General features: G+C 39.3%; 1 protein-coding gene across 1 annotated transcript in view; it reads left to right on the plus strand.

Annotated features, from left to right (window-relative positions):
* Positions 1 to 19,568, plus strand: part of RCAN3 (RCAN family member 3) — a 34,581-nt gene extending 15,013 nt beyond the window's left edge. Inside the window, exons 4-6 of the mRNA XM_039363070.1 lie at positions 14,862 to 15,035; positions 16,163 to 16,334; positions 17,834 to 19,568. Of these exons, the coding sequence (XP_039219004.1) occupies positions 14,862 to 15,035; positions 16,163 to 16,334; positions 17,834 to 18,042 (555 nt within the window). The 3' untranslated portion in view covers positions 18,043 to 19,568. The remainder of the gene's footprint in view (positions 1 to 14,861; positions 15,036 to 16,162; positions 16,335 to 17,833) is intronic.
* Positions 19,569 to 25,829: the final 6,261 nt, after the last annotated feature.

The raw sequence follows: 25,829 nt of genomic DNA on the forward strand, positions 1-25,829 counted from the left end.
GCTGTTATTACTTTTCATTGTTCTGACAGTCATAAAGCAAGGTTAATAATGCGTAGGCAAATACGTTTCCATGACAGCTCTAGTTGAGGCTGAATTTGTTTCTGAAGAAACTGAGACTTAATTGTCTATAATACTTTGGTGACAAAACATGTTTTTCCTTGTTTAAAGTGCGGTGTGAAATACAGTTTTAAAGGAGCTCTGTGTACTCATTTATATTCATAAAATTTACAAAGCAGAATAAACTCTTCCAACATCTTATTTAAAGTCTTTTAAAAATATGATTCATTGCAATATAGATTGCATTAAATGCTGTTGCTTAGGATAGGAGTCAACTGAATGGGGAATAATCATATTTAGTACTTGGAAAGTTGGACTGGATCCAGAAAAACCTGGTTAAATCCTCACTAGATAGTGGAATTCACTAGGTCAATGTTTCTTAAACTTGGATTTTACTTATTTATATACCACATAGTTGCTGGATAATGAGATGGGTGGCATATCAATTTAATAAATGGATAAATATTGTATTATTTTTCAACATCATTCGGATTTCACAGATGCTTAAAAGGATCTTGGGGGATCCAAGGACTATATTTTAAATCGGGTGGGGAATCATGGCCCTTTTATAACTTGTGGACTTCAACTCCCAGAATTCCTGAGCCAGGAATTCCCAGAGCTCCTTGAAGGAAAGCTGAGATAAAAATGTGGAAAATAAATTTAAATTAAACCATATTTCCTCTTTGTGTCTTATCTATATTTTTATCCTATCTTTGGCTAGGTTTTGAAATGCTGTTCCTAAGAGTTATGTGTATTCTTTGGTCTGTAAAAAGTTGTGGATACACCTCAGATTTGTAGGAAGCATTAAGTTTCCTAATTGGAAATCTATGATTTAAATAAACCAGGAGATCTTTTTTGAAGGAGACAAGTTGGAGAGAGCATTTAAACTGCTTGTTCCTTAATAAGCCATTGTATGTTGAACCTAGAATGTTTTGTTTAAACCTGAACTGAATTTGTGATGTCCTATAAGCCTGTGAGAAAAATTGTGAAATTGTAATGGTAATGAAATACTTTTTACAATGGTACAAACACAGATCAGAGAGAGGACATTATTCTGTTATGTTTCTTAGTTGTTACTAAAGTAACATATTAAATACATGTCAGTTTTTCTTGATGTGCTGAGCCAGAGAGTATTGTTACATTGTTTGATCATGCTATTGCTTCACTAAATAATTATGGTCATTTGGGGCTTGTTTTACATCAGAAAGATAGACAGGCAGATAAATACTGGACTATGGAGCTGATTGCTGAGGTTCCTTTCTGGGAATGTAGTTCTGTGCATGTTTACTTAGAAGTAGGTCCATTGAATAAAATGCAGCTTATTTCTTCCACATTTATAGGAGTGCTAGGGAATGCTATGGAAGCTGAATCTGGCCCTTTTAGATACCACATTAGATATAGAATTGGAAAGAGAATAGTAGCATAGTTCCTTCAGTGTTAGAATGGAATATGCCAGTTTGATGTAAAAGCAGCAAGCTAGAAACTGGGAAGCTAAGAGTTCTAGTCCTGCCTTAGGAACAAATTGGCTGGATGACCTTGGGCCAGTTACTCTCCCTTAACCCTAGGAAGGAGGCAATGGAAAACCACCCCTGAAAAACATTGCCAAGAAAACTACAGGAACTTGTCCAGGCAGTCATCAAGAATTGGACACGATTGAACAGAAAGGGGGGGGGAAAGAATGGAAACTAGATCCAGAGTGAAAAATAAAAGGAGTGGCTTGAGATGGGGTGTTTTTTACCCAGAAGCAGCGGAAGAGAGACATTATTAGGGAAGGAAGGAAGACATGCTATGTGTTTTTAGAGCACCTGCTTCCGTCCAAAGGCTGCCCAGCAGGATGGGGTGCAATTCCCAGAATTTACTGGTCAGTCGTCCCAACCCAGGTGGAGAAGGCTGCTTTAACAGGTGGGATACAAGAGCCTGGGAAAGGAGTGGCATACAGAGCCCAAGTGCTTTTGACAGAGCAGCCTGTTTCCCAGCACTGGGTTAGGATCCAGAGACGGCCCTCTCTGTTCCTGAGATGGGATAAAAGGGCTGAATTGGGATAGAGAAGGCAATTTAGAAAGCTTGTGTAATAACCCACTCAGAGCCTCTAAGACTACGCAGAATAAAAATCCAGACAGATTGGATGTTTTATTATTTTATAGATGTATGTATGTGTGTGTATGTATACATACATATTACCTGTATATATACATATATATGTATGCAACAATTCTAAAAAATCAAGTCCCAGGTGTATTCATTTGTAAGAAAGGCATATTGAAACACTGATCTCCAGGACAAAAAGTTTTATTAAAATACTAAGCTTTCGTTAGCAACTGCTAACGTTGTCAAAGTGTAAAGCTGACATTATTATATGTATGTATATCTGTGTGTGTGTGTGTGTGTGTTTGTGTAATCCTCAACTTATGACCACAATTGAGCCCAAAATTTCTGTTGCTAAGCGAAACATTGGTTGTGAATTTTGTCCCATTTTATGACCTTTCTTGCCACAGTTGTTAAGTGGATCACTGCAGTTGTTAAATGAGTAACACGGTGGTTAAGTGAATCTGGCTTCCCCATTGACTTTGCTTCTAAGAAGGTCGTAAAAGTCGATCATATGACCCTGGGACACTGGAACCGTGAGTCAGTTGCCAAGCATCCGAATTTTAATCACATGATCATGGGATGCTGAAATAGTTGTAAGTGTGAAAAATGGTCCTAAGTCACTTTTTTCAGTGCCGTTGTAACTTTGAATGGTTACTAAATGAACTGCCGTAAGTTGAAGACCACCTGTATTCTGCCTTTATTTCTTTAACTCAGGCCAGTGTTCATAATCCTCCCATCTCCTGTTTTCCCCACAATAATCCTGTGAGGTGGTTTGGGCTCAGAGAGTTGGGCCAGCCCAAAGTGCCCCTGACCTATGGAAGTTGGACTGTGCAATAATCACTGTCTGGATGGGAAGGGAGCCAGCTACTAAAAGTATTTTTTCATCATCAGATCAAGTGAAATCCAGCAATTTCCTTCTGTAACAAAATATCCCTGTCTAATACATTCTGTGATAATTACCATATATCTGTTCAACATTATGAAATAACTTTGAGAGATGTCAGGTTTCTCTTGAACATATAAAAGTATTGCACTCATCAAATACTGGTTATTAGTGGTAGTATTTGATGTTTCCTTCCATGATTTATTGTTGTCTGCTTGTTGCACGTATATGTGTTTTTACTTTTTGTACATAGTCTGTGACAGAAATAGAATTTGATCCGATTTGATCTTCCACCATCTGAAACCAGTCTTGCTTACATCGTATCAAATTATTCTGGGATCAGTAGCCTCTGATCTGCTTAATTTCTAAGTTTGAGGGGGGGGGGAATACATAAAAGCATCTCTTGTCTGACTGGTGCTTTCTGCTAATCAGGTTTTTAAAAATGAAATAGCCATGTTTAAGGTTTCTACCTTATTATAATATTATTTATAGATACCTGGAATAATGCCCCCCATCATGAGAACATTTATTTTGATTTGTATCCTGTGTAGCATTTTTCTCTTTCAACCCTCATACAATTTTTTTTTCTTGTTCATTGTATGGAACAAAGAGGCAAGAATCAATCCTGGGAAATTTTCATTGTAAAAATAACCTGCTTTGATTATGCTAATCTGGTTCCTTGCAGTCCTTTCTAACTCCTGTCAGTAACAGCCTGGCCTGATCATTGTCCCCATAATCCTGATTTATTCACTTGGCTACCTCTGCAGGATACTCCCTCCGGTGTTCCAAAAAACAGGGTGGCTTAACAAAATGGTGCACAAGGTCATCTTGAGCGAGCATATCTAGAGATGATGCAGTGCTGCAATGCTACAGAACTTCTTTTTTTTTTTTTTTTTGCAAGGGCTCCTTACTTCTTTTAATTCATAGGCCCACTCCCCTGACCTTGAACAGTAGAGAGGGGAGAGTCCTTTTGCACTAGGGCCAAAAGAGAAGAGGGTGACTGGAGAAAGAAGGTGGCATTTTATTTTTGGCTGCACATCGCCCTGGGCATCCATAAATGAGAATTTCTTTGCCTCAGTGATTCTGCCAAGGACACATGTAATAGGTGGCTGTTTAGCTTGCTGACCTCCAAAATGGATGAGGGGGAGAAAGCCGTAGCATTTGTCCAGCACTCTGGGAAAAGGACTGATAACATGTGGCCATAAATCAGATACATGTATACTTTTTTAAAGCAGTTGGCTTAACAGCTTTCGGATGGAAGAGGGGAATTATGTAATAGCTGATGTAATAACATTCCAGGCTGTGGCTGGTTGGCTGGGAAATCATGAAATGCAACATGCTGGCTTGTATTTGTTCTTTCAGGGGAGTGAGGTCTGCATGAGACGTGTTTGAAGCAGATCTTGGCTTCACAAGGCTTCTTTTCTGCAGAGGTGGGATAGTCCAGTATTTCTTGTTTAGTACCCATTTCTAAAATGGGTAATACTGAGCCGGCCGTGAAGATGGTATGAAAGTTGCATTTGATCCTCCATTTTCCAAAATGAGCTATAGGAATTGATCAGCTATAAAGATTATAAATGTAATATTTTCTCCCTGCATCATGTCTGTAATAAAAACCGGGCCCTCTTTCTCATGAAGCTTTGTGAGCAGAGAGATTTCCAGATATCTCACATGACCTGCATTTGTGATGTTAGCATGGGGTTAAACATTTTGTTAGTCACTGCTCATGCTCCAATAGTCATCTACAAGGGCATCAATACAGCCATTTCCATCTCTTGACACTAATGGAAGAATTATGCCAGACATCCCCTCTTTATCCCATCCCCCATTTCTGTAGAAACCTCATATTTAGCCCTGTGTGTGAAAAACTAAAGCTCTAGTAAAAATGAGTCAGGCAAATGTGTTCAGAGCTGGTGATTCATGAGGTGGAAAGAATGTAGACCAGTCTTTCTCAACCTCAGCAACTTCAAGATGTGAGGACTACAACTCCCAGCGCTCCCCAGCCAGTCTTGCTGACTGGAGAATTCTAAATGTAGATTATGCTGCATGGTTGACAAGGCAGATTAGTTTACTTATTTATTTATTTAGCATATGGCAGTGGTGGCGAACCTATGGCACGGGTGCCAGAGGTGGCACTCAGAGCCCTCTCTATGGGCACGCGCGCCGTCGCCCCAGTCCTAGGCCTTCAGCTGAATTTTATAAAACCTTTAGGCCTCCGCCACCATGTGCAAAAAAAAAAAAAAAAGGTTCAGTCAGTTAATTTCAACTTCTCATAGGAAAAAAAAAGGTTCAGTCAGTTAATTTCAACTTCTCACAGGAAAAAAAAAGATCTTGCAAAGTTGGAAATGATTGATTGAACTTTTTAGTCCCACCCAGTTTGCCGTTACCACCGTAGCCACGCCCACCCAATGGGCCACACACCCCGGCACTCGATGATGCGTAAATGGGTTTTGGGTTGCAGTTTGGGCACTCAGTCTCTAAAAGGTTCGCCATCACTGGCATATGGTATATCATACATGGACTAGCAATATATCTTAACGTTTCACCTAGATTAGAAAAAACAATAAAACGTTTAAAAGATCTATGTTCAAATGCCAATATCTAAGCCAGGGGTCTTCAAACTTGGCCCTTTTATGACTTGTGGACTTCAACTCCCAGAATTCCTCAGCCAGGCATGCGTGCCTAGCTGAGGAATTCTGGGAGTTGAAGTCCACAAGTCATAAAAGGGCCACATTTGAAGACCCCTGATCTAAGCCATCTAACAATTGAAGAGCAGCATTGTTTACATTTAAAGAAAAAAAAAATCCAGATACTGGACTGGTATATGCTCTCAGCTTACACTCAGTCACAATGTAATATACAGTTTTAGTCACACTGAGGGGAGGACAAAATTCATCGTTTGTACAGAGGGTCTTGGCAGAGTCCTATTCAGGATTGCCCACTGCTGGCAGCCAGACTACTCCGTAGACTTTCCTAGCTCTCCAAATTATACGGCAACAACAACAAACAAATACATGTCAGGCTACGCACAGGATAGGCAATTGATTTGGTCGATCTCACCAATCTGGGTTCTGGTGATTTCTGCCCTTGTTCTGTTCAACAAAGTGTGTAGACTGCAATATAGGAAACATCAGGGAGAGAATTAACAAGATTTTGGGATTGCCTGTAATTTTATATGTATGGAGAATGCCATTATTGTAGGAATGCCCCAGAATGTTAGTAAATAAAAAGTGCTATGTAGCTATGCAAATATTGACCATATTTGACGGTGGCAGGTAGCAGCACTAAAGCTGTGCTTGACTTTTCAAGGGGAGAAAAAGCTAAGCAGGATCAAGGTGGTTATTACCTGAATGGGAAACTAGTATATCCAAGACTATATGATAGACCCGTGGTGGCGAACCTATGGCACGGGTGCCAGAGGTGGCACTCAGAGCCCTCTCTATGGGCACGCATGCCATCGCCCCAGTCCTAGGCCTTCAGCTGGGTTTTATAAAACCTTTTCGCTTTAGACCTCTGCTGCCGTGTGCAAAAAAAAAAAGGTTCAATCAATCGGTCAATTTCAACTTCTTGCGGGGAAAAAAAAGATCTTGCAAAGTTGGAATTGATTGATTGAACTTTTTATTTTATTTTTTTTATTGAAAATTTTTATTTTTTTAAAACATACAATCATTTATAAAAATACAATAAAATTTTAAAATAGAGAACCCCCCCTTACCCTCCCTCCCACCCCCACCCCCCCTCCCTTCACTTCCCAGAGCAGAATACAGGGTTAAGAAAAAAAAAGAAAAAGAAAATTATAATAATTAAAAAAAAGAAAAAAAAAGAGAAAGAAAAAAAATATCATAATTAACCTTTAACTCCATAACTTATAAAACAATTCTCTATAATATTTGATATTCATTCATAAAATAAATAAAACTTTTTAATTCCATATTTTTTCTGAATATAATCTATCCACCTTCCCCATACAGTAATATATCTTTCTTGTGTATGATCCTTTAAATAAGCAGAAATTTTTGCCATTTCTGCAAAACTAGATACTTTAAATATCCATTCTTCTAAAGTAGGCAAAGAATCTTTCTTCCAATATAGACCTACTAGTAACCTTGCTGCAGTTAATAAATTCAACATCAAAGTAGTTTCTTTTTCATTTAAGTCAACAAAAATACCAAGTAAAAATAGTTGAGGAGTAAACTTTATCTTCTTTCTAAAAATCTTTTGAATGTTCCACCAAATCATAATCCAAAAAGCCTTTACTTTTTTACAATTCCACCAAATATGAAAGTATGTCGCATCATTATTGCCACATCTCCAACATTTGGGCTGTATGTTGGAATACATACAAGATAATTTTTTAGGATCTAAATGCCATCTATAAAACATTTTATAAAAATTTTCTCTCAAATTTTGAGCTTGTGTAAATTTAACATTTCTTATCCAAATTATCTCCCATAAATCCAATGAGATCGGCTCCTGTATATTCTGAGCCCATTTAATCATACAATCTTTAACCAATTCTGTTTCCGAATCTAACTCTAATAAAACATTATATATTCTTTTTATATGAGCCGGACCTTGGTTTTTAATCTGAATAACCAATTGTCTATCTTCTAGTGTTATTCCCTCTTTCTTGTCTACAGTCCATCTATCCATTATTTGTAAATATTGAAACCATGACTGTAGAATATTTTGCTGCCTTAATACATCTAGGGATTTCAAATGCCAATTCGAACCAGAACAAATTAACAATTCTTTATATGAAATTTTATCAAAATTTGTCCCCTTAGAGGTTCCCTCAATTGCATGTCTGGGAATCCCCCAGATAGGTATTTTATAATTTAATCTATAATAATACTTCTTCCAAACACGAAGTAAGGCATTCCTCAAAATATGTGATTTAAAAGTCCGATCAACTTTCTTATTAAAAATTAAATATGCATGCCAACCATATATTAAATCCCAACCTTCCAAAAAAAGAATATCCATATTTGTTAAATTAAGCCAATCACTTAACCAAGTTAGGGCGGCTGCATCATAATATAATTTCAAATTGGGTGCCTTAAGTCCCCCTCTTTCTCGAGCATCCTGTAATATCTTAAATTTAACCCTTGGTTTCTTCCCGGCCCATATAAAATTATTGATACCCTTTTGCCATTCCTCCAAATTTGCCTCTTTTTTAAGAATAGGTATCATCTGAAACAAAAAAAGAAACTTTGGTAGAACATTCATTTTTACAGCTGAAATTCTCCCCAACAATAATTGCAATTTTTTCCAATCTATTAAATCCTTTTGGACTTTTGCCCATAGTGGTTCATAATTGTTCTTGTACAATTTTCCATTTGAAGCAGTTAGATATACTCCCAAGTATTTAACCTTTTTTACCATCTGAAAACCTGTGGCTTTAATCAAACTTTCCCTTTCTTTAACTGACATATTCTTAGATAATATCTTAGTCTTATAATTATTAACTTTAAAACCAGAAACATTCCCATACTGTGTTATAAGTTCTAATAAACCATCAATCGCCTGATTCGGCTGTTCCAAAATTAAAACCAAATCATCCGCAAATGCCCGCAATTTATACTCATTCTTCCTTATCTTTACACCCTTAACTAACTTCGATTCCCGAATCTGAATCAATAAAATTTCCAATGTTAAAACAAATAACAATGGGGATAATGGACATCCTTGTCTTGTCCCTTTTTGAATATTGAAATTCTCAGTCAATCCCCCATTTACAACAATTTGTGCAGATTGCTGCTGATATATAGCTTTAAGTGCATGTAAAAAATTATCCCCAAAATTCATTTTCTCTACCAAAGAAAATAAAAATTGCCAGTCCAATTGATCAAAAGCTTTTTCAGCGTCCAAAAAGATAAAAGCCACAGGAATCTGATTATTCTTATCCAAGTACTCAATTAAGTTAATAATTTGTCTAACATTATGTTTCATATATCTCCCTGTTATAAATCCTGCTTGATCACTATGAATCAAGTCTTTCATAACCTGCATTAATCTATTTGCCAAAATTTTTGTAAAGATCTTATAATCAACATTCAATAATGAAATTGGCCTATAATTCTTAGGCTCTGTAAGATCCTGATCTTCCTTCGGAATCAGTGATATAAAAGCTCTTTTCCAAGAAGGAGGAACTTGCATACCCAACAAAATACTATTAAAGAGTTCCTTTAGTGGCTCTATCATTTCTTCAGATAAAATCTTATAATACCTAGAAGTCAGTCCATCTGTTCCAGGAGACTTTCCAACCTTTAACTGCTTAATAGCTAAGCCAATTTCCTCCACAGTAATTAAACTATTCATCCCATTTTGTTGTTCCTCTGAAAGTCTAGGAAAATGTACTGATTGTAAATATTTATCTATATCCAAACCCCTTATATTATCACTTGAATATAATTTTGTGTAAAAGTCCAAAAAGCTTTTTTTAATCAAATCTTGCTGAAAAACCTCAGTACCTTTATATTTTACTTTCTCTATAATTCTAGCTTTCTGTTTCTTTCGTAACTGATAAGCCAACCACCTCCCAGGCTTATTCGCATTGCAAAAAGTATTATGTCTCATATACGACAGATTGGTAGCCACCTGATCTGCCATCAACATGTTAAATTGTTCCTTAAGCATCTTTATAGATACCTTTAAATTATTATCAGTAGGGTTAAGAACCAACTCTTGTTCTTTTGATTTGATCTCTTCTTCTATTTCTCTACGTCTTTGTGACCCTTTTTCCCTAAAAACTTTATTCAATTGAATCAAAATTCCCCTCATATATGCTTTACTAGCGTCCCACACCATAGACATCGATGTTCCCTTATTCATATTTATAGTAAAAAAGTCCTTTAAATGTTCTTTACACTTTTGTACGAACTCCTCCCGATTAAATAAGTTCTCATTCAATCTCCAGGATCTTCTATTCCCGTCTTCCGAATATAACTCCATCCACACCGGACTATGATCTGACAATGTTCTAGGAAAAATTTTCACCTTCCTCACTCTAGGGAGGAGGTCACTAGTAATCAAAAAAAAATCAATCCTTGAAAATGACTGGTGTCTATCAGAATAAAAGGTAAAGTCTCTATCACTTGTATTCCTTTCTCGCCAAATATCAATAAGCTCCAATTCTTCCTTCAAATCAAAGAAAGTCATAGGTAATTTAGTTTGAATAAAAGTTTTAGAGGAACTTCTTTTGTCTATAGTTGGGTCTAAAACCCCATTCCAGTCACCCATCAAAATTACCGATTTATAATCCAACTGAGATATCTTGCCATGCAGCAACTTATAAAATTGTTTCTGTTGTTGATTGGGAGCATATAGTCCAACAATAAGAACCTTTCGGCCTTGTAATAATAATTCCACAAAAAGATATCTTCCTTCAGAATCAGCCTCAATTAGTTTAGCTGAAAAAGTTTTCTTCACATAAATTACCACTCCCCCTTTTTTCCCAGGGGCTGGAGCAGTAAAATGTGTGCCCAGACGGGAATTCATCAAAAATTTAGAATCCTTTAAAGTTATATGAGTCTCCTGCAAACATATCAAATCATTATTATGTTGTTTCAAATAATGGAAAATCTTTCTTCGTTTCTGGGGCACGTTTAAGCCATTAACATTCCAGGTCAGGAACCTGACCATCTCCACCGGCCTGGAGCCTCTGGAGCATGGCCTGCAGATCTGCTGTCGAAGATCTTTTTGGTCTTGCCCCTCCCACAGGCTCTGTAACAACCAAACTTTCACCACTCTTCTGCAACTGCTCTTTTTCTTTACGTTTATGGGCAGCTCGTGTCATCCTTTGCTCTTTTATGTCAGAATTCGGTGCAGCTTGTTCCATAACCATCATTGATGAGGCTCCTGCCATAAGAGACTCTTCCGTCATCCTTATTTGTGGAGGTGGTGACAATCTTGCTTTTAAGATAGACTGATAAAAATCTCTTGCTTTGGAAACAGTAGTTAATCTGTGACGTATCCCTTCATAATTTACTATTATTCCTCTTGGAATCTCCCATCTGAACTGAATTTGACGATGTTTCAACTCATCAGACAAGAAAGTAAAATCTTTTCTGGCTCTTAAAATTTTTGGAGGTATCTCTTTTAAAATTATCACGTCTTGATCAGCAATTTGAAACTTTTGTTTGTAAAAAGCCTGTATAATTTCATTACGGATAGATCTTCTAGAAAAATAAATAACCACATCTCTTGGTAGATTTCTCTGTCTAGCAACCCGTGAATTAACTCTAAAAATTTTTTCTATCTCATTCTCAATTATTTCAGGCCGCCAACCAATATTAGGAGCAATATCTTTCACAATAAGCATCTTTAAGTCTTCCTGAGGGTTCTCCCTCAGGCCTCTGATACGCAATGCGTGTTCCATCTCCCTATATTGTGAAATGATTTGTTCATCCTGTGTAATTTCTATCTTGTTCTCTACCTCCTGCATTCTAAATTCCATCCTTGATGCATTTTCAGTAATCTTTTCCATCTGGTCATCAATCCTTTCTATGTGCAGGGCTAGGCCCTGAAAGGCCAGAAGGATATGGTCTCTATTCTTTTTCTCCAATAATTCTTCTGTATTAGCCCTCTCTGCAATTATAAGATCTTTTACCTCCTTAATATCCAAGGCATGCTGTTTTAAAGCATCTTGTAAATCATTAAGAGAAATTGCAGGAGGAGGAGGAGAAGGTGGAGGTGATTTTGGTTTCTGAGATGCAGGCTGAGGCATTGGAGAAGAAATAGGAACCTTAGGGGCGGGAGGCAGACGTTTTGAAGCCATTTTCTTAAGTTCCAAGAAGAAAGATTCTTATTGAAAAAAAAAAAGGGCACAGTTCTTTTAAGTGTTCTTAAAAAAAAGAGAAAAAAAAATAGAGAAAAAAAGAGGAAAGAATAAAAGCCAAATTCTTACTTCTGTATTTAAAGAGTTAATCTGTATCCAGGTTTTACTCTGTAATGCAAATCTTCTAAAGGGAAAGTGAACAAAAGAAAAGGAAGAGGAAACTTGCTGAAGTTAAAGGCACCATCAAACTTAAGCACAGTCTCTCCTGGTCTGCTCTGTCTGCTTTCAAATACTCACAAGCAGCTGGAAAAAAAAGCAGATGTGGAAGCGGCAACTTGCTTCATCCCAAAAACTTCGGAATGAAGTCTCCCTGGAACGCGGAGTTGCTCAGGCTCCGAGGGAGCTCTACCCTCCGATCCCCAAAATAACAGGAATCCAGGGGAGCTCTTACCTCTACCTGAGAGCTCTCCTCCTCCCTTTTTCCCAGGGAGGAGATTCAAGCCGCGGGACAGCTGATTGTCAAAGTCCCGCGGCTTTTACACGCACCAGGAACGGGCGGCTTTGTAAAACGCCGCCATTCGTCATCGCTGGAACCACCGGAAGTGATTGATTGAACTTTTTAGTTCCACCCAGTCTGCCGTTACCACGCCCACCTGATGGGCCACATCCAGCCAATGGGCCACACCCACCCGGCACCCAACAATGCATAAGTGGGTTTTGGGTTGCAGTTTGGGCACTCGGCCTCTAAAAGGTTCGTCATCACTGTGAAAGACGTAGGGTTTTTTGAGCTATATCTGTGCTAGGATTCAGAGTTAGATCACAAAAAGTGATTACTTCCCCCCCCCCCGAGTGTTTTTTTTAATTCCACTTTTTTAATATATAACTCAAGGCAGCAAACATAGCAATACTCCTTCCTCCTCCTTTTATTTTCCCCACAACAACCTTGTGAGGTGGGTTGGGCTAAGAAAGAGTGACCAGCCCAAAGCCACCCAGCTGGTTTTCATGCATAAGATGGGACTAAAACTCATTATCTCCTGGTTTCTAGGCCAGCATCTTAGCCACTGCACCAGGGGTCTTCAAACCTGGCCCTTCTATGACTTGTGGATTTCAACTCCCAGAATTCCTCAGCCAGGCATGCTGGCTGAGGAATTCTGGGAGTTGAAGTCCACAAGTCATAAAAGGGCCAAGTGTGAAGACCCCCTGCACTACACCAAAGCGACTCTCATTCATTCATTCATGTGCTGACAGTTAAGGAAAGCATACAGGATTCCCTTCTCCCAGTTTATTCATATAACAACCCTGTCAGGTGGTCTAGGCTGAGGGAGGAAGCCTGTATGCTAAGGTCAGTGATGATTTTATTGTTTGAGAAGACAAGAAAGAAAATAATAGTTAATCCCTCCTTTTTGGAAATAAAAAAATCTGTATAAGTAAAAACTTTCCATTTGAAAGTAAGAGGTACAGCTATATTAGGCATGGAGAACATACCTTCATAAATTCTTCAGTAAATCTTCCCTTGACTTAAGAAGCACATGCTGTACTAGGTTTATTTTTCTCATGTTCAATATGATCTTGCCTGTGGAGTTAACAGAAATGCTTAGCTTATCAGGTCAACATTGGAAATGCACTACAATTCTGATTGCCCTGTCTACCCAGAGATCAATCTAAAATGCATGCAGTGTGGCTGTTTGTGGGAAAAACAACATCAATACTCATCAGCTGGGTGAAGCAGCATATGGTACCGTATCTGGGAGATAATAGGATGAATGTTTCTTTTTTTTCTGACTTAGGAACAGAGAAATAATAAATGCAGAGGAATTCTTGCTGAATTCCACTTACACTGTGATTCCTATCTGCCTGTGAAGGATCATCAGTTCTAAATTTGGAATACTGGAAGAGAGAAACTGTGATGATGAGAAGCAATGTTTATATCAAAGCAGTCACTGAATGGCTTCATAAATCACAAGCCTTCACAAAGGTTGCAACCCTAGGCAAGTTATGTGAACTCAGCTGTTGTATGCTGAGATTCATGGTTTTTAATATGGAAGTCCTCAACCTTTCTTGATTCATGCTGCCCTTAGTGTCTCAATAATTTTTTCCACAATGCTCCTGGAAGTTTGTGCAGTATCCATTAGAAGTCTGTTGCTGTGTTATTTTTCCATTACTCTTGTGAGTTAATTGTGGTAGCCTGAGGCACCTTGGCACATGGTTTGAAAATCATGGGCTTCGTGTAATATGTGAATCCAACCTATTAATATGAAAATTAAATGAGCTTAATGCCTTGTACAAACCATTAATCTGTGAGAGCATCCAACTATTTGCCTTGAAGCAGACATAAAGGGCATTTTTCAAGTTACAGATTCAGCCTGGTCCAAGTAACTCTTAGTTTTGCAAATTTGAAATTTGGGTTCAAATGCCCATTGTGCTAATATCACTGGATTATATTTAAAATGCATAATATCTCGACTCCAGTGTTTGGTTTCATGGGATTCCTGTGACTGTGATAACACTGTAAAGCATTCTCAGGTAAAATTTCTCTATATGCACGATTCATCTATAACCATGTTAAATCCATAGTGAATTAAAAAGCTTTCAAAGTCTGAATTGCTATAACAATTAGTTATTTAATGAAAAACTGACTGACGCTAATATATTTGAAAATCATGCTAGTTGCAGATTATATTGAGTGCATCGTTGGTAAACCTGAAGGGTTGAGCCTGATTACTTTGGAGAAAGTCTATCTGTGTGATTGTTGGGAGTCAATATCGACTTGATGACAGTGTTTAATTAATGTGCAGATTTTACTTTAAAAACAATAATGATAATAGCAACCACTAGATGGCAATATAATGTAGCATTATGTGCTCTTCTAAATACAGGTTATTGCTGTTTAAATGCAAGAAAACCTGTAATTCACTGAGCCTGTGTTTTTCTGTAGATATTGCAATGCAAGGTATCATAAAAAAAGAAAAAAACAACTAAGAAACATTCTAGATAAGTTTGTTTGTTGAAGTAAGCTTTGAGGTATCTTTGTTATATATTTTTTTCCCCTATCCTTAGGAAAGATTTGAAGCACTTTTCACAATCTACGATGCTCATGTTACATTCCAGTTATTTAAAAGCTTCCGAAGAGTAAGGATAAACTTTAGCAGTCCAGAAGCAGCAGCCAGAGCACGGATAGAACTCCATGAGACAGATTTTAATGGGAAAAAACTGAAGCTATATTTTGCCCAGGTATATGTGTTTCTTATTTGAATCCCCCGCTCTCTGTTAAGCACAGAAATAGTTCCCAGGGACCCTCCTCACTCCTCCTCCATTTCATCTACTAGTTAGTACAACAGTTTGTATGAGGTTTATGTTAAGTCAGATAGTATAATTATCTTAACCTTTTAAAAGCCCATTTGAAATCCTTACTGGCAAACCCTGCCTACTTTATGATGCTCCTTTCATAGGGTACCTGTAGTTCTTTCACCACAAAAATAGACTTGGAGAAGTTAAATGCATCCTACATGGATAACTCATCAGGACAGCTGCCAAACAAAATGGATAGAGAAAACCGTGTCTACTGGGAAGTCATCTGCATGTGGACCATTACATTTTTTGCAGCTGTGTTGTGATGTGCTATATCTTAATGGTCAGAGAATCAGGATTGTCAAATCTCCATACTACAAGCACACACAGTGTTCTGGACTTGGCAAAGAATACTGCATTAAAAAAAAAATAGAATATTTTTTACAGGATATTATTTTTGTGCCCTGCATCAGTTATGCAGAATATCTCTTTTCTTTATTTCCATTCTGGTAGTCCCACAAATAAGCAAGAAACTTTGCAATCCCTATTTGGAATCTTCCCACCTTCTTTTTGATTCATTCTAGTCTGCTCAGAATTCAGCAACATTTGCCATAAATGTGCATAGGCTATTAAAAATATTGGAAAGTTACATCCATGGCTGGAGATAAAAGCTTAGTGATTGATTCAGCTATAAAATAAAGCAGGAGTGATCTTTCTTGCTAGAATACTGAATAAGTGGATACTTAAAATGGATGGGTACTTAAACAGACCCTTAATTTGGCTCAAGCAATGTATTATTTACTAACTACCTTGGTAAGTGTTTAATTCAAATAGCTAGAAGAAAATTCACGATGCACTTGGAATCAAGTGTCTTGTCCAATCAGTGAAATAACAACTCCAAATAATTTTTATAGCTTTCCCAATCTTGTGTCCTCTAGATGTGATATATTATACAACAATTCCCAACATTTTTGGTGGAAATATTAAAGGAGAAAGCAGGACTATAGAGACTTTATAAAAAATCTGACATATTATGTGCCTTACTGTTCTGACAGCATTTTTTGTTTCAGGTTCAGGTTCCCAGTGAAGTGGGAGACAAATCTTACCTTTTGCCCCCCAAGCCTGTCAAACAGTTCCTGATATCACCTCCGGCATCCCCACCTGTAGGATGGAAGCAGAGTGAAGATGCTACTCCCATGATAAACTATGACTTGCTTTGCGCTGTTTCAAAACTGGGGCCTGGTAGGAATGTTTTATTTTTTTCCTATGTTCTGTACTGATGCATCTGTCTTTATACAAGGCCTAGTACTGAGCAATTCACCTCCGTCAGAGATGATGATCCGTTTAGATCAGTGGTTCTCAACCTGTGGGCCGGGACCCCATTTGGGGTCGAACGACCATTTCACGGGGGTCACCAAACAACGCAGTCTGCCATTTTTTCCCCCTTTTCCTTAGCTGTGCTACTCCCTTTTATTCTATTGGCTTTTGAAAGCCAATAGAATAGACTCTCTTGAATAGAGTCTAATTCTATTGGCTTTCAAAAGCCAATAGGAATTGTCCAGGCTGTCTCTGCCCTGCTGAGCCCGCCAAAAGTCCCATTCTGCAAACGATGCTGCACCAGTTGAGTAGTCCTCGACTTACGACCGGTTGAGTAGTCCTCAACTTACGACCAGTTGGGGGTCACGGCATTAAAAAGGTTGAGAACCACTGGTTTAGATAGTCTTAGAGGGGAAATGGGCATGTTTGTGGAAGGCTCAGGCTACTAATGAGTATGAACTTGGATGGATGTTTAGTTACTATTAAAGGCCTCAACATATCCTTTAAGTCATAATAAAAGACACCAATTAATCTTCATTTCAAGTTTGTGAACTCCATGAATTGGCCGATCTGTAACATAATTTGTTGGTCTAGGTAGGACCTTGGCCTCTTCCAGCTTCAGAGCTTTTTTAAGTTCTTACGTTAATAGAAAATAATAAAAGCAGATTTTCGTGATAAACCATAGCAAATTGTCCAGCAGATGCCAAATGTGGCATTTTGGTTAACATTAATACATGACGTTATCGGAGAGCGTTTCAAAATATTATATTGGAGGCTTTGTGCTCAGTTTATGACAACGTCCTGTGAGATCCTATAACATTTGTATCGCTTACATCTATATTATCCTTCCCCAACCTGGTGCCCTTGAACTGTATTGGCTTTGAGCTCCCCCAGCACAGAAATGGGGCACTGATGTCTAATATCTCTGGAGGGCCCCAGAGATTATCAGTCTGTATAAAATAAGTATGATCACTCAAGAGCTTGGGATGATGTGCCCACCCAGGTTTTGACTATGGCGCCACTCTCAGTCTCGGGCAGGGGAGACGGGATGGCTATAGTTACCTGTGAGTTTCTGGTGGCTGGCAAAGATGCGGTTCCACAGAGTACTGGATTTCAGACCCTATTTGTGAACCTATTTGAACCTAAGAGTTCAAAGGGGACTATTGCCCCTGTACCAGCCTGCCTGCTGCATAACAGACCTTTGCTGTTCAGTGCTCTGACCGCACTTTCAGCAGACTTCCCCAGGCTTATGGTTCTGGAGGATTCTGCTTTCCTTGCACATAGAATGAGAGGCAATTTGGGAGATTACAGTCACTATGGCAAGTGTAAAGCAAGCTGGGAACTGAAGTCCACACATCTTAAAGTCATCAGGGTTGAGAAACACTGGTATAAAGGGTTGCTTACCATGCTGTCATACTCTCTAGGGGAAAAGTACGAGCTTCATGCTGGAACCGAATCCACTCCAAGTGTTGTGGTCCATGTGTGTGAAAGTGAAACAGAAGAGGAAGAGGAAGTGAAAAATCCCAAACAGAAGATCGCGCAAACTCGCCGCCCAGACCCACCACCTGCCTTAATAAGTGAAACAAAAACTCTTGAATGTATGCTAGAAGTAGGAGGTGGGATGCACTACTGATTTGAAGCTATTTAATCATGGCAGTGGATGATTACTCCCATTTGCATTGCTGCATCCTGCATAGCAGCAACAGACTCCTCTTTGCAGTCATCTCACATCAAGAAGACATTTTGAAGAGCACTTTAATTTTTAAGGTCAACTTCCAAGATGTAGCAAATCCACTAGGCTGCCAATCCTAGGAGAGTGCCATTTCTGGTAATCTGTGTTACCATCCTCCTGGTGTTTGTAAGGCCGAAGGAACTTGGCTGCTGCCATTTATATATGGGCTACCACATGGTTTTGTATGTGAGTCTCTCATGCATATTTTTGTGTGCTGATGTATACCATGAATCTGATTCACTTGATGTTCTAAGTAATCTAGTGACAAATTATACATGTAATGTACAATGTACATTGTTATCAGTAGGAGAATCTCAAACTGTTTTTGAGGTGATAGAATCAAATATTCAAGCAGGTTTGTTTTTGTGGTTTTGGTTTGTTTTTTTTTTTTCTTCTTACAGGTGCCATAGCTGTTTGTGTTGAATGTCAAGGTATTATTGTGAATTGTTGTAAGATAAGACAAAAACTAATTGGGAGTTGTAATAGTTCTTTTCTGCCCACTGCGATTAGGAAAAAAAATAAAAATTGAAAAGCCTACAAGGATATAGTGGAGAAGGGATTCATTACCTTTGGAGAACATTTTCTTGATCTGTAATTTTCCACCTACTATGGTTATATGTCTTACATGAGATATTTCCAAAGCAAGAAGGGTCGTCTTCTACAGCTTGTTCTTCATTGCCTGTTTTCAGAATATTCAGCTTGGCCAAGGAAGTATAGCCCTCTCACGCTTCACTTTCCCATCACTTTAACTGTTTCCCATTTGTGTCAAATTTATCATGTCTAGGATCTGTCTGTGCCAAGATGTTTAGCCATGGTTTGTTCTACAAGCCATAGTAACCTGGTCTATTGATGAAGCTAAGCCAAAAACAAACCAGCTGCTGTATGTCTTATGCAATATGTAGATCAGCGGCCCCCAACCTTTTGGGCACCAGAGACCGTTTTCATGGAGAGGGGTTTTTCCCATGAACCAGAGAGTGCATGGTTTTGCGTGCTGCCTCCATCCCGTGGATGGGGCTTCACTTGTTTGCACAGACCAGTTTCTGACACGCTGCAGACTAGGATCGGTCCACGGACCACGGGTTGGGGAGCCCTGTTGTAGAGAAGTCAACATTTCCCAGTGAGCTTCTGGTTGAATTGCTTGTTTATTGCCTGATTTTATTTTTCTCCCTGGCATCAAATAATCCAGCTTAATTGTTTCTGAGGAAGAAAGGAAGAGGTACACCAAGATAATTTGCATTCTGCTGTGCAGGAGGAAGGCGATCATTCAGATACAGAAACTTGAGAAATAAGGTTAGACCATTTGTATAAATTGTTCTCTTTGCCTGCCTTTCTCTTCCCAATGTCTTTCTGCAAAATGCCACCTTTATTCTATTTCTGTAATACTACATGTCTTTTTATGGCTGAAATAAATGGAAAAACAGATTACAGGAAGTGTTGGGTTCCGCTTTATTGGTATAATCATTAATTACTACAGATTCTTTGTGAATCAGATTGAATTCAGGGCAGAGAGTCAGTTTTTTCATCTTCTCTCTTTTTGTTGATTGCAGCCTAGAGTTTGAGATGGTTATCCTATTTTCCTTAGAACTGCTAGATTTGGGCAGCCGAAATTCAGATGACCACCAGATGGCAGCACATACAGTTTTCTGGTTCTCTTCGCTGCCCCTAGTGGTCATTGAATTTTTATATCCCAGAGTTAAAATTAGAGGTTAAAAGATGAGCAGCTCTAGTTCTGCTGCTCATCCCTTAACCCAGTGGTTCTCAACCTGTGGGTCGGGACCCCATTTGGGGTCGAATGACCATTTCACGGGGGTCGCCAAACCATGCTGTCCGCCATTTTTTTCCCTTTTCCCTAGCTGTCCTACTCCCTCTTATTGGTGGCCACACCCACTTGCGGGTCACCACAACATGGGGAACTGTATTATGGGGTCACGGCATTAGAAAGGTTGAGAATCACTGCCTTAACCTCTTCTTGGCCAGATTCCCAGAAAAAAAAATCCCTTTGAATTCTCTGCATTTTTATCCCAAAGAAAAGTAAGGAAATCACAAATGATGCCTAGCTGTTTACAGTGATTCAGGATAGTATTGTTTAATGTTAAGCAGAATTTTGCGTTGGTTGCAGATGAAAAATGTCTGATCATTTTACAACTCCAATATCACTAAATTTTACTGGGGGGTCTTGAAGCAATTAGATTCTTGGTCTAATGTTCGAGAATCTGAAGGATCGTTGGACAACTTACATATCTATAAGCTCTTTTGATGCAAATATATTAATTTAGAAGGAGAAAGGCTGCCAGAGTAAACCTTAGTTTGATTGTTACTTTAAGAACAAAAACCCAGATGACGTTTCCCACAATGTGACTTCATTCCGATATAAAATCAAAACAAAACTCAATATACTTATTCTATAGAGAAGTATTGATTATTGATAATAAAACAATGAGGATCCTGCCCTCTGCATTTGTGAGGTTGTGTACTTAGTTCTGTTGTTGCTGAAGGATTATAGAGCAATGTGATGAGAAACTCACAGCTGTGAGGCTTGCTAACACACTGTTGTAGAATGTAGAGATTGGGGTCTCAGCCTTTCATTGCCTCCTACCTTCTCAAACTACATTCTCAAAATGCTAGTAGGGAGTCCCAGCTGAAGAGCAGTGAAAATGCTGGGTGCGCGCTCTGATTCATCCATCAGGAAAATAGATGCCACACACCTTGGCAGTGTATGATTTGGGGCCATGTGATCCTCTTTGTTGTTAGTTGCGATGTCGTGTCCGACGCATTGCAACCCCATGGACAATGTTCCTCCAGGCCTTCCTGTCCACTACCATCTTCTGGAGTCCATTTAAGCTCACGCCTGCTGCTTTAGTGACTCCATCCAGCCACCTCATTCTCTGTCGTCCCCTTCTTCTCTTGCCCTCCATCTTTCCCAGCATTAGGCTCTTCTCCAGTGAGTCCTTCCTTCTCATTAGGTGGCCAAAGTACTTGTTTCAACTTCAGGATCTGGCCTTCTAAAGAGCAGTCGGGGTTGATCTCCTCTAGGACTGACCGGTTGGATCGCCTTGCAGTCCAGGGGACTCGCAGGGGTCTTCTCCAGCACCAGAGTTCAAAGGCCTCCATTCTTTGGCGCTCAGCCTTTGAAATGCCTTCTGTAAAGGAGAGAGGGAGAGAAGGGGGGAGGAGGGAACTTCTAATGTACTGGACATGTTCTTAAAAATTCAGGGAGATATTCAGGGATGTATCTTTGAAGCAGCAGGCATGAGCTTAAACGGACTCCAGAAGATGGTAGAGGACAGGAAGACCTGGAGGAACATTGTCCATGGGGTCGCGATGGGTCGGACACGACTTCGCAACTAACAACAACAATCATCTTTGAAAATTGTTATGGATCACGGATTTTGGACACATTTCTGAAGTTAGCCCATTTGAGGTACCTTGGTTGAAAAGTTTTGCCCTACGATACACCATTTCATCCAACTGTAACCAAGGTTACAGACATGAGAGTTTTAGTATTGCAAAGATAAAGGCAGATGTTAATATTTTCTCCACACAGCACCAAAGGGACTCAGATGGCTTTGTTGTAATTTGCCTTGTTGAAAACAGAACAACTGGCCTTTAGACTGATTTGATACAATTTTGTATATGCTTTCTCTGTCCTTCTGATGCTTTGTAAGGGCTTAACATATTCCACGGAAATACATAATATTTCCAGCCAGGTGATGTGATCTGTATTATCTTTCAACAAACTCTGTGATCTTTTTATTTCTATTTAGGCTGATTAGGAAACAGAATTATCAGTGCTGTTGAAGCTGTAGTTGGTTAATTAGTTCAGAATTTTGCAAGATCAGTATTTTGCAAGTTTCAAGGTCAATATAACAAAGGGATCCAGTCTTCATAAAGGAAGAAATAAAATCATGTCTTTTAACAGCTGTAACAGGAAGACGTTCAGTCTGTGAAAAATGCTTTTGGGTTGTTTTTTTAAAAAAAAATATTGCATATCTTTGCTTTTGTGTATTAGTAGGGCTTCATTGTACAGCCAGTATAGAATATAAAGAGAATCTGAATGAACAAGTGACAAAATCATTCAAATGTGGAGTCTGCCATTGTGAAATGCAGTTGTTTTCCCAGTTAACACAATTCAATTAAAAGGATAAGCAGGGGCAGTCTTGCAAATCATTAAACAGTCAGGGCTGATTTAGGCCTGTTCTGCCTTATATAAATCTTACAAACTTTAGGTCCCTTTGACTATGACAGTTTTTTTTTTCTTTCAGAACTGTAAATATTTACTTACTTTTTAGTCACCCATAGCTCTTGTTGTATTTCAAGGGTATTATGCTATTATTTCGCCAGCAAACTGCTAAGCCTCTTCTGCAGTTAAAAAAAAATAAACGGCTGTATTCATGTTTGTGGAAATAAACAAGGTGGAAGAGTCTTTTGTGAAATGGAGCTGCCCAAGGCACCTGGATGAGGAACAGAAGTGAATACCCCGGCACAGCTCCAAATAAACTTTGGACTTGCATGCCAGGATGAAAACCTTGTGAAGGTTTCAATATTTCTCTTTGGATGTGAGGCTACCAGTGTTTGCTGTGCCAACTGGGGGATTCTAGGAGTTGAAGTCCACACATCTTAAAGTTGTTAAATTTGAAAAACACTGGACTATCAGGAAACTAAACGAGACTGGAAATGTCGGGGTGGGGACCAGAAAAGCAACACAAAGAAATCAATTATTTTTTTTAAAAAAAAACCATTGACATGTCTATAACAGGATTTTGAGCTTGACTTATGAGAGATCTTTCATTTCCATTCTTCTTGTTGTGCCATATCCGTTTATCGGACATTGGCGATCATATTGGCGATCCTGTTTTTAATCAGCAGCCGCACAAAAAAGTGCTGCTGAGTTTTGTCCAAACCAGTCCCTTAGATTTTGAAGCCATGATGTTCTTCTTCTGCCTGGACCTCGTTTGCCTTCCATCTTTCCCTGGAGGATTCAATGGAGTATGCCGTATTTTTCTGGGTGTTCGTTTCCATTAAAGAAGAGAAAAATGAAACGCTAAACTGAAATGAGACAGTTCCCCACCCCCTTTTTTTATAAACGTTCCACAAAATCAACTCATAAGCTTTTGCTGGACTGGATGCCTTTGGGGTGGGGGGAGAGAGAGAGATGGTATAGTATGTGGAATGCAGCAGCTCTCTGTGGAAAAAGAAAGCTCCCTACACACAGAGAGTAAAAATAGCTTCTGGGCAAACATGCTTGTTTTAAATCTGCAGGAAGGGGCATTAGTTCAGCAATAAACAAAAAGAGAATTTGGCCATGTAGTCCCTCCGGCTTCAGCTTTAGGCCGAGGAGAAGCTCAATCAATAGGCCCATTCATCTAAATGTAGAACGTAGTCCTTTGGTGGAAGGCCGCAAAAGCCAGCAGAGAGTTAAACTGCTTGTGCAGGACTCGGCTTGTGTAGGAGGGAGTCAGAAGGGGAAGAAACTAATATTGTGTGCCCTACAGCCCTTCCTTTCTTCAAAATGAGTCCATGTTGAAAACCAGAAGCAAAACTCATGTCTGTTAATAATAATTAAAAAAATGTCCACCTGAAAAGGTGCTAGTGGCTTCCTTCAAAGGTTTGGATAAATAGACCAACCTGGTCCCTCCTACTACATTAAAATGTAGTTTCTGAGAAGAATTGACAGTATGTGTGTTTTAATTGTTTGCTTTAAAAAAAAATCTAATTCTGACCTTTGGGGGTGGGGGGAGGCCCTGTTTGTTTGGTGGCAAGAAGTTTTCAGCAACATCAAGATCAGTTTCAAAGAGAAACCATGTTTGAAAGGCCACCAGGAAGAACATGGATGCTCACCACAAGTCACTTATAGCCGTGAACGGAACCCCCAAAATGTGGTTCCAATGTTGTGATGGCCACAAACACCATCATCATTACCCCTTGGTGATTTGACTGCATTTTGGGTGCTTGGCAATTATGGTGTTTTCCAGTTTTGGGTCAAAATGCTCTATAGTGAACAATGCATTTACTTGATGCCTGCTGCAACAAAAAGTTGTAAAATTGGGCCAATAGTGTGATGATCCACTTTACAACCATCACAACTTATGACCGTAATGGTCAGGCTCTGCTTCTTTCATAAGTCAAGGCTTGCCTGTACATATCTTTGCAAATAATGAATATAATCTAAACAGAAAAGCATGAAGTCTCCCACAACACAAAGAGATTGTGAGCTGGAATCCCACAACCTCCTTAAACCCACCTCCCACCATTGAGACTTGAACCAATACTGTACCTTCCCAATGTATTGGTTGCAATTCCCAGAATTCTTAGCCAACACATCCTTTGCTAAAATCCCTATCCGGAGAGCAAGGCCTGCTCAAGGGAAGTGGCATCGATGGTGAGATGACAACATACCAAAAAAAAAAAAAAAATGACACAATGGTTGCACATGAATGACACGTGGCCTCATCGTAGCCAGTGCTGGACACCTACGCTGGGACCATCCAAATTGGAGAAGGTTGTAAGCATAAAGATTTCCCCTGTCCAGTTGTTGCCAATTCTAGGGGGGGGGGGGGTGCTCATCTCCATTTCTTAGCGGAGGGAGACAGCATTGTCCAAAGACCCTTTCCATGGTCATGTGGCCAGCATGACCATACATACACTCAGGCACATGGGAAAAAATGGTACCTATTTATCTACTTGCATTTGCTTTCAAACTCCTGGATGGGCAGGAGCTGGGAGAAGAACAAAAGCTCACTTCATTGTGCAGCACTTGGGTCTCGAACACAGGCTATCTATCGGCTTTCCATCTGACAAGCCCAACGCCTTTAACTGCTAATAATAATAATAAACTTGGAAGGGACCTTGGAGGTCATCTAGTCCAACCCCCTACTCAGACAGGAAACCCTATACCATTTCAGACAAATGGCTGTCCAGTCTCTTCTTAAAAACTTCCAGTGTTGGAGCATTCACTGCTTCTGGAGGCAGGTGGTTCCACTGGTTAATTGTTCTAACTGTCAGGAAGTTTTTCCTTAGTTCTAGATTCCTTGATTAGCTGAGCCACCACACCTCCAGAGAAGGTTGTATTAAGCCTAAATTAACTTTGAGTTGGATATAATTTATTTAATCATTCTTAGGCAAGGAAAATGTGGCTTCTCCTTAAGTTATATGAAGTCTGTGACTGCCGGGCCCATGCTCCGATTTGGACAACTGTCCAGGCACAACCAAAGTGACAAGCCGTGGCTGTTCCTAGGGGCTGGAGGGGATAATTCAATTTAAAATGATGTGTCCGTCCTCTGCAAAACAGCCTGGGGGAGATTGTGGCCTCCTGGCTATCTAGGAACTGCACCCAGCCACACCTGAACTGGAAGCCAGGGAAATTTCTTCCACCTGTTCATTGGGCAAAGCCGATGATTTATCTCCTTACAGGTTTCCCTGGGAAATGGGGAAGTGACTTTTATGTCCTCTTGTTGCAAACATTGGGGGACTCCTGCAACACAAACTACAGCAGAAAAGCGCCTAACTCTCTTGTAGATACTTTTAACATTCCTATTTCTCTCCTTTACCCATTCCAAGACTGGCCCTCGTACTTGTAAAGTAAAATTTACTTTTGAGTGTCTCTCTCTCTCTCTCTCTCTCTCTCCCCCCTCTCTCTCTGTGTGTGTGTTTAAATTTATTTTGCTGGTCATTCGCAGACTAGTCCTCAA

The sequence above is a fragment of the Crotalus tigris genome, unplaced genomic scaffold (genome assembly GCF_016545835.1).
Source record: "Crotalus tigris isolate CLP2741 ecotype Arizona unplaced genomic scaffold, ASM1654583v1 scf7180000019504.1669754, whole genome shotgun sequence".
NCBI classification, from domain to species: domain Eukaryota; kingdom Metazoa; phylum Chordata; class Lepidosauria; order Squamata; family Viperidae; genus Crotalus; species Crotalus tigris.